The sequence below is a fragment of a genome, unplaced genomic scaffold, assembly GCF_019419815.1.
Source record: "Pyrus x bretschneideri cultivar Hongxiangsu unplaced genomic scaffold, Pyrus_bretschneideri_v1 Contig31, whole genome shotgun sequence".
Classification (NCBI taxonomy): Eukaryota; Viridiplantae; Streptophyta; class Magnoliopsida; order Rosales; family Rosaceae; genus Pyrus; species Pyrus x bretschneideri.
Genome location: NW_025999624.1, coordinates 790,788 through 800,530, shown reverse-complemented (window position 1 = coordinate 800,530; position 9,743 = coordinate 790,788). Strand labels below are relative to the sequence as shown.

General features: G+C 41.5%; 1 protein-coding gene across 1 annotated transcript; it reads left to right on the top strand.

Annotated features, from left to right (window-relative positions):
* The first annotated feature begins 322 nt into the window (after positions 1 to 322).
* LOC103930139 (tubulin alpha-4 chain-like) lies at positions 323 to 1,270 on the top strand. The gene has a single exon (XM_048590219.1). It carries the CDS (start codon positions 338 to 340, stop codon positions 1,253 to 1,255), a length of 918 nt encoding a protein of 305 aa, XP_048446176.1. The 5' UTR covers positions 323 to 337; the 3' UTR covers positions 1,256 to 1,270.
* Positions 1,271 to 9,743: the final 8,473 nt, after the last annotated feature.

Genomic DNA, 9,743 nt, shown 5'->3' with positions numbered 1-9,743 from the left:
TTCAAAAAATAAAAATAAAAAAATAAAATAAAATAAAAAAATAAAAAAAAAATAAAATAAAATAAAAAAATAAAAAAATAAAAAAAAATATATATATATATATATACATATATATATAAATTCCTTCTCGGCCCAAATAACATCAAAGTGGTGTGATTAAAGTATTGAGGTGAAGAGGGAGGAGTAAACGCAAAGTCACCCCTAATTTCTCAAGCCACTTATTGCCACGGGGTCCAATCCAGCACCATCATCATCGTCAACATCTATCTAATCAGATGACATGGTAAAGTGGAGAACCCTCCCCCCCTGAAAACAGGATGACCGTCTATTTCTCCAGATGGTTTTCCGATCTCGATTGGCGCCGGCTGCTCTTACTCCTTCCACCTCGCCTGACCTCACCAAGGTCACCATCATCAAATTCCTCTGCAACACCAACATCGCCTCCAGCCCCACCCACGTTGGCTGGCGCTGCAAATCGGACGGCGACGGCATCTCCCTCGTCGGCGCTCGCAAAATCTGCCTCGACCGCATCAGGAAACTCGCTGACAACTGCACCGGTCTTCAAGGGTTCTTGGTCTTCAATGCCGTCGGTGGCGGTACCGGATCGGGTCTCGGATCATTGCTTCTGGAGCGGCTTTCGGTTGACTACGGAAAGAAATCCAAGCTGGGATTCACTGTGTACCCTTCTCCTCAGGTTTCTACATCTGTTGTGGAGCCTTACAACAGTGTTCTCTCCACCCATTCTCTGCTGGAGCACACCGACGTGTCTGTGTTGCTCGACAATGAGGCCATCTACGACATCTGCCGCAGGTCCCTCGACATCGAGCGTCCTACCTACACCAATCTGAATCGCCTAGTCTCTCAGGTCATTTCTTCGTTGACAGCGTCGTTGAGGTTCGACGGAGCTCTGAATGTGGATGTGACCGAGTTCCAGACTAACTTGGTTCCATACCCCAGGATCCATTTTATGCTTTCCTCGTATGCTCCGGTGATCTCTGCTGAGAAGGCGTACCACGAGCAGCTCTCGGTGGCTGAGATCACCAACAGTGCATTTGAGCCTGCTTCCATGATGGCCAAGTGTGATCCCCGCCATGGCAAGTACATGGCCTGCTGCTTGATGTACCATGGTGATGTCGTTCCCAAGGATGTGAATGCCGCTATGGCCACCATCAAGACCAAGAGAACAATCCAGTTTGTGGATTGGTGCCCTACTGGGTTCAAGTGCGGTATCAATTACCAGGACATCAACTGTTGAGACAGGTTTCTGATAGTCGGATATTGGGATTAAAATCTCCAAATAACAACTCAATCTCTGAAGGAAGGCAATCATTTGTACTCTCCACTTGCAGCAATGAATTGGCAACTGGATCTCTAGGCGGGTCTTCTGATGGCTGGTCAATGCGTACCTTTTCTAAGCTCGTAGCGTATTCTCAAAGTGAAAGATTGTCTTTTGACAGTGAGCACTTTGGTTCTATCCATGGAAACCTAAGTGGATCAAGCAGCAGGTTCTCGTGTTCTCCTTCCATAGATTTGCAGTCTTGTGGTGTCTACTCAAAGCTCTTAACAGAGAGATCTTCATGGAGCGGCCAGAAAATTATTGCTGGCAGCGACACTTCAGTGGTTTCTGTGTTGGTATGTGGACATGTTTACCATGCTGAGTGCTTGGAGACTATGACCTTGGAGGTTGATAGGTATGACCCGGTTTGCCCCAATCAGCATGGCCGCCGCTGCAAGTCCAACACCACCCTGTGAATTTCCAATCAAATCCAAGAGCTCCGCTCCCTTTTTCTGCAACAAAAGAACATGAAGTCAGTAAGAGAGGTTAAGAGAAAGTGACGGAACACGACAAGGCACTTCTTCCTCTCCATCCATGCAGCTCCTCGCCTGCAAGTCCCTCAGCTTCACTCTGGCCACCGTGGTCAAAATCAGCGAAAAACTTCAGTGACCGTTGTCAAACGACTAGCCGATCATGAAGCTCGACGCTTTGCTCTGCCTCAAGCTCTGGCTGTTTCTGCACCTCCACCATGGCTGCTGCCTTTGAATGTGATCAACAAAAACAAAGTTTGTCAACTCACATCCAAAGATCTCATCCGTCTGCTTGCCTCTGCTGCTGCCTTTGAATGTGATTGACAAAATCAAAGTTTGTCAACTCACACCCAAAGATCTCCTCCGTCTTCTCTCGGACTCGGCCTGGGTTTTCACCCACGAACTCAGCCTTGCAGATGGCCATATAAAGAAAAAAAAAAGAAAAAAAAAAAAAAAAAAAAAAAAAAAAAGTAGCAATGATGATGCTGGCAAGCATCTTTCAAAAGAATAATAAAAAAAAATATAGCAATAATGATGCTTCTGGAACCATGTGAAAAAAAAAAAGAAGAAGAAAAAAATATATATATAAAAGAAAAAAAAAACGATGGTGATGCTTCTGGCACCATCTGAAATATATATATATAAATGAATGGTGGATCAGCGCCACCGAAAGCAAAGAAAAGAATAAAAAAATGGTGATGAACGGTGATGTATATGTTTTATCTGTATTTAGCACAATACACTAAATAAAACGAAGCATGTTCATTGATTTTCGAGAAATTACAAGTGCGAAAAAAAAAAAAAAAAAAAAAAAAAAAATGTATCTAACAAAGAAAGAGAAAGATGGAGCTTTTACAAAGGCTGTTCACGTGAAGCCCCACTACTTGGCCAAACTCCAGGAGCGGGAGGCACCGAAGATAGATCATTCGAGGCCCCAATACTTGGTGGAACGCTTGATGACGCTGGAAAAATGTGCCTCTGGAAGAAAGACGCAAGCCTTTGACGGTCACTTTGAATGCGACCTTGAGATTCTTGCATCTCATCAAGCTTCCTCTTCATGCCCGACGAATAGTTATTTGCAAGCACATGCAAACTTCTATTCTCGTACTTAAGCTGTTTAATCTCCTGCTTAAGATCTTCCACCTCTGCCATCAATGATTCCACCTGACGGGACCGAGCAAGCAGGCGTTGGCCCATGTTGGACACAGAGCCCGCACACTGAACACTAAGAGCGAGGGACTCTTGAACGGCCAACTCATCGGACCGTCCTGACAGCAGCCTACTATCTTTTGGAGTAAGGAGGTTCCTAGCTACTATTGTAGCTGTTGTGGCGTCCTGCATCACGGAGTCTTCACCTGTAAGAGGACCGTTAGAAGATAAGAAAGAAGGGCACCATACATTACCTTGAAGCGGCGCAACCGGATCACTGCTGAGACTCAATTCTAAGCTAAGGTTCGATGGGTTAGCCATTTTTCAAAGGTGTTAAAAGAGATGGGTGGATGGAGTTAAAACTCAAAAGGCCGGAGATGATTTTCAGGAATGAGCAACCTTCAAAGTGTGCATGTTAGAGGTGATCAATACCTCTATAAAAAGGAAGAAGCGCTTGCTCAGAAATCAAAGAGGCGTTGGTTCAGAAATCGAAGGGCCGCTTATTCAAAAGTGAAGAGACATCGCTCTGCAAATCTCAAAAGCTGGATTTTCCGGCGTAAGTTAGGCGACGCTTTCTCGGCTTTCCAGAAAACGCGTTCAACTTTGTCAAAAGATCTCCGACAAAGTTGAAAACACGTGGAGGCTGGCGACGCTTTCGCGGCTTTTCAGAGCACGGGTGCCACTTTGTCAAAAGATCACGTGGAGGTCATCATCGCAGCTACACATCTTTAGTTGACAAGCGCAAAGTTCGGCGACGCTTTCTCTGCTTTTCAGAAAACGCGTGCCACTTTGTCAAAAGAGACGCTCGTTCAGAAATCGAAGAGGCGTCGTTCAGAAATCAAAGAGGCGTATTCAAAGATCGAAGAGTCGTCACTATTTCAAAAAGCCGAATTTGCGGGATCAAAACGTTTGTCGACAAGGGTAAAAGAACAGTACCGCCGCTTGCTATTGGGAAATCCCTATATATGTCGACCTTCATCTTTTATGGCAAGGCAAACCTGCAAACAAGAAAAAAAAATGCCCAACTCTTCCTCACCTCCGAGAGTACACTCCCAGCAAAGCATCTCAAAATGCTCAGTTTTCTTCCTCTCCTGGAATACCCTTGCAAACAAATGACACCAAGGCAAAAGTATCTCATATCATCAAGGGCGAAAGCAAAGGTATCTCATATCATGCTTTTCCCCTATCTTTTCCTTTGCCCTTGTTCTCACCTGCCAGGACAAGGACAGAGAAAGCAATATGTCGGAACCTCCACTCAAACTTGCGCTGCCACCAAGAAGTGATGGTCCATTCAAATGCAAGGTTTGCATTCAACTCCTGCATCAGGAACAAATAGTACAAGAGAAGATGCTAAACCTGCATAAGGAAATACCACTTCTGCAAAGGGGAGCAAGTAAGGCAAGTGAAAATGATGCATTGAAGCATGTGGAGACAAGCTACGACTGCATATGCTGAGCTATCCTCTAACCCTCTTCAATACGAATTGGAAAGATTGAACAAAGAAACAGAAAAAAAAGGAGTAAGCTCAGACCTTCGGGGAAGACCAAAAGAATCCTGCTGCCCAGTTCAAGAGTAGCACAAAGGAAAATCAACGATAGGGGGAGACCAAAAGAATCCTCCAGCCCAGTTCAAGATCAAGCCTCGATGGCCCTTGAAGAAATCACAAGTCCGATTCAAAATCAAGTGTTCACCACCCTTGAATCAAATTCAACTCCAGATAAAAGGAGTAAGTTCAGACCTTCGGAGGAGACCAAAAGAATCCTCCAGCCCAGTTCAAGATCAAGCCTCGATGGCCCTTGAAGAAATCACAAGTCCGATTCAAAATCAAGTGTTCACCACCCTTGAATCAAATTCAACTCCAGATAAAAGGAGTAAGTTCAGACCTTCGGAGGAGACCAAAAGAATCCTCCAGCCCAGTTCAAGATTTAGCCTGCGGAAAATCAACGATTGGAGGAAACCAGAAAATCTTCCAGTCGAACTCAAGATCAAGCCTCGATGGCCCTTGAAGAAATTTCCAGCCCAATTCAAGATCAAGCCTCGACGGCCCTTGGGTTGACATCTACATTAAGGGACTTCAAAACGCATCTTCTACACGTGACAAGCACATGTCTACGACGCGCCTTGAAGTGGGGGCATTTGTAGACATCAAAATTTCGGTGAAATGAATGTTGACCAATAATTAAAATTTCAACGCTCACGTATCACATAAATTTTACATGTAGCGTGTGACTCAACGAAAAATCGAAATAAATTGGAAAAGTCATCAAATAGGACACGTGTCAATACCTGGCAGAAATGATTTATTTCATCTGATTATTTAAATCCAAAAATCAAGTTTTGGAATTCTATAAATAGGAGGCCAAGGCATTCATTTTGGGGAGGAGAAGGAAGGAAGGAAGAAAGGAAGGGAAATTGATATCACACCAAAACCTTCAAGCTTCGGAACTCTAAAGCTCTCAAGCAAATCCCGAAGGATCAAGAAAGCACTCTTCGTTCTTCGTCAAATCAACCTTCAAGATCAAGCCCCGACGGCCCTTGAAGAACTTCCATCAACCTTCAAGATCCAGCCCCGACGGCCCTTGAGGAAAGTATTCATCGTTCATCATCCGTTCAATTCAAGATCAAGCCCCGACGGCCCTTGAGGAAAGTGTTCATCGTTCATCATCCGTTCAATTCAAGATCAAGCCCCGACGGCCCTTGAAGAACTTCCATCAACCTTCAAGATCAAGCCCCGACGGCCCTTGAGGAAAGTGTTCATCGTTCATCATCCGTTCAATTCAAGATCAAGCCCCGACGGCCCTTGAAGAACTTCCATCAACCTTCAAGATCAAGCCCCGACGGCCCTTGAGGAAAGTGTTCATCGTTCATCATCCGTTCAATTCAAGATCAAGCCCAAAAGCCCTTGAAGATCCGCTCATCCACCAACCTTCAAGATCAAGCCCAAAAGCCCTTGAAGATCCGCTCATCCATCAACCTTCAAGATCAAGCCCCAACGGCCCTTGAAGAACTCCCACCAACTCAAGATCAAGCCCCGACGGCCCCTTGAAGAAAGTGTTCATCATTCATCATCCGTTCATCCTAAGATCAAGCCCCAACGGCCCTTTGGATCAACAACCTCAACAAACTCATACACCCATTCTTCAAGATCAAGCCCAACGCCCCTTGAAGATTCATTCATCAACTGTTCATCCTCAGATCAAGCCCCCGACGGCCCTTTGGATCAGCAACTCATCCACAAACCTACACCCTACGAAGATAGAATCAGAGGACCAAATTACAAGGAGATTGTAACCCCAAAATCATTAATACAAAAAATATATTTTGTACACGTATTCTTGTCGCTTGTTTCAGGAAATATTCGTGTTTACAGGAGGGATTGCAAATCACTTGGAAACTGACTCAAAAACGTAAAATAAAGTTTAAAACACTAAACTAAACTCAAAGAATGCGAAACTAAACGCTTAAAACACTAAAACAAACCAAAAGACTCAAACATCACCCAAAACACTCAAAACTGCCTTAAAATCACTTTCTGGGCAGTTTTGAGCACTTTGGTGAATTTGGACGAATTTGTGTAACAAATTGAATCAAAACACTTATAAACACAAACTAAGACACTTTCTAACTAATTTGGACAATACAAAGACTCAAAGGACTCAAAACAAGTTCAAAAGACTCAAAACTGCCTAAAAACACTAACTGGGCAGTTTCTGACCTTAAACACAAATTTGGACGAATTTAAGATTATAGGTTGATTCAAAACACTTTAAAACACAAATTAAACAGATTCTAAACACTATAGAACAAGAAAGTAAAGGGGGGGTTTTGTTTTGACGAAAATTGAAATAACAAAACAAAGTAACAAACTAGGCAGATTGTAAAACGAATTCCTTGAAAACAAGATGATGGATGGATTAGCTAAGGGGTTCATCTCCACACATGTTACACTTGCATAATAAAAAGATTTCCAATTGCATTTCAATAAACCATGAATTCTCAACGCCCCGGGTTAATTAGGTCCGCTTAAATTAACCGTCAAGTTTTCCTTAAGTTAATGAATTGGATGATTGCATACGACAACCCAAAGCATTCCTCACAAGCTCCCTACATGAATTGCATAATAGAGATACAAGCAAGAATCATTAAGCATCATGAAAACTATAAGTGTTGACGAGGCATTCGTTACTATGATTGCATGAAACTTATGCCAAGAATTTGTTTAACGCGATTGTTTATAAGCAACCTCCACTACTTGTGAATATAAGTTCATAACTATTACGTGAAACTCACTTATATTCTAGCGTCATATTCATGCATGAAAATTAAGTGTGCACTCTCAATAAACATACATAAATAAGTTATCAATCAAATAGTTAAACAAATTGAATCCACAACTTATGAAACGCAATTAGAAGTAATCAAATCAAAATGCAAGCATAAACATATATTTCGAATCCCCCCCTAGCCAAGGGGGGGTTTAGTTCCTCATGATACAAAACAAAGAGAATCAAAGAAACACCTAAACATTCCAACAACTCAAACTTGAATTGTATGAACGTTTAGGCCCTCTTCTCTTCCATTCCTCATTCGTACAAAACAACGAGTATTGAAATTAAACATTGAAATCAAAGAAACACCTAAACATTCCAACAACTCAAACTTGAATTGTATGAACGTTTAGGCCCTCTTATCTTCCTCTTCGTTGTAGCACAAGGTCTAAGGATAGTTTGATGGTGTGAATGGTTTGGGGAGTGGTGAAAATGGAAGGAGGAGGCCACGGCACAAGGGAATGGTTGGTGTTTGTGACTGAAATGTGTATGGAAGAATGAGATGAATTGAATGAATGCAATGCATGGTTTTATAGGGAGAGAAGGGATGGGAGAACATGTGAATAGCAGCTAGGAATGATTAAAGAAGGGAATGCATGTGTAATGACAACTAGATTGGTTGGTGGAAATCTGAAAATGGATGGGAGAGGGAACATGACAGCTAGGTAAAGTGAATGTGGCTGCATGTTTGAATGATTAAATGATGCATGTGGGTTGGAAATGCATGTGCAATGATTCTTTGGTGCTGAAAATGCATGTGTAAGCATGTGTTGGCTGAATTAAAGAATGTGAGGGAATGATGAAAGGGGAAACATGACAGCTAGGTTGAATTATGAAGAGTGAATGCATGTGGCTGATTTATGTGAATGATTATGGGTGATTATGATAAGTGATAAGTGGTGATGATAAGTGTATGATATGTGATTATGATAAGTGATAAGTGGTGATGATAAGTAATGATATGTGATTATGATAAGTGATAAGTGGTGATGATAAGTAATGATATGTGGGAGTGTGGCTGAAATGAAGGAGTGGAATGTTGTAATGTTATGCACGGCTAAGGATATAGGAAAGGTTTAAATGTCCTAAAACTAAAGGGAACAAGGTTCCAACACTTTGGTCTTCATTTAGGTCTTCAATTTCGTCCAACACTTTGGCTCCAAGCATAGGCTATCCATCCTTAGCCAAAAAGTGCTCCAAAAGTCTCCAAAATGCATCTTTTTGCTCCTTTAGCCCTTTGGACCTACAAACACACGAAAATAGCTTAAAGTACTAAAATAACTAAAGAAACATAACGTAAATGCACGAGAACAAGCCATTTAAGTCGCATGAATATGCTCCTATCAAATACCCCCACACTTAGCTTTTGCTAGTCCTCGAGCAAAACAAAACAAAAGAAACCAAAAACAAAACGACACTGAACAAGAAAAACACAACCTAAACCTTCCAACAATCGTCTCAGGGATTTCCAATGTACATGACAAGTTAAAAATCATTATTCCCACAGATTTTAGCCATCTTTACACTTAAGTACATTTTTAATCATAGTCACCACATACTAGTTCACAATTAAGCATTTAAAACCATGATTTGAATGTAGTAACATGCCTTAGAGAATTTCCTCAATTCCTTACTAGAATGCACTCTATTTTCACACAGATTTTCTGACTACACACCCTACACTAGTTATATGTGAGAGATTGATGTAAACATGAAAGACTAGTACCTCACATATGTTATAACAAAGAAAGCATTTTCTGGATTTACGATAATGACATGAATATGATCTCATGAATGGAATGCTACTACTTAGAATGAGAACGAGTGATTCCATAAGCTCATATCAATTCCAAACTCCACATTTTGAAACACATAACACTCAAGATAGAAGTCAAAGGGTTGTAACGGGGCTAAGGTATTGGCTAACAATGAAAGGTGAAGGATAAACAAACATTCTTAAAGCAATAGTGAGCAAAGTATTGAATTGGGCACTTAGAATTCCCTTAAGAACGCAGAAGTCAACTTTGAACACCCAAGGGAAAGTCACACAAAACTTAGGGCCATATTCAACTTTTTGGACCCTTTCCTCAACCATCAACGCTCGTGAGTTCATTCTTACTTATTTTCACTCTTTTTTTTTTTTTTTTTTTTTTTTTTCTTTTCTTTTCTTCTTCTTTTCTTTTTTTGAATCTCAAAACATACATATAAACGTAAGAACAAACTTTTACTCCCCCACACTCATTTTCTTGCATAATGTAACTCAAAAGGAATTCATTTAAGTCATGCTCACTATACTTTAAGAACAAGGGTATAGGAAAGTCCTACTCTAGGCTAGGTGAGGAAAATGTGGGTAAACAAAGAATAAAGGCTAAACAAGGCTCAACGGGGTTAAAACTTACAACATATACGAAATATGGGAAGTAAGGCTATTTGGCTATGTGATAGGAGCATATTCATGCG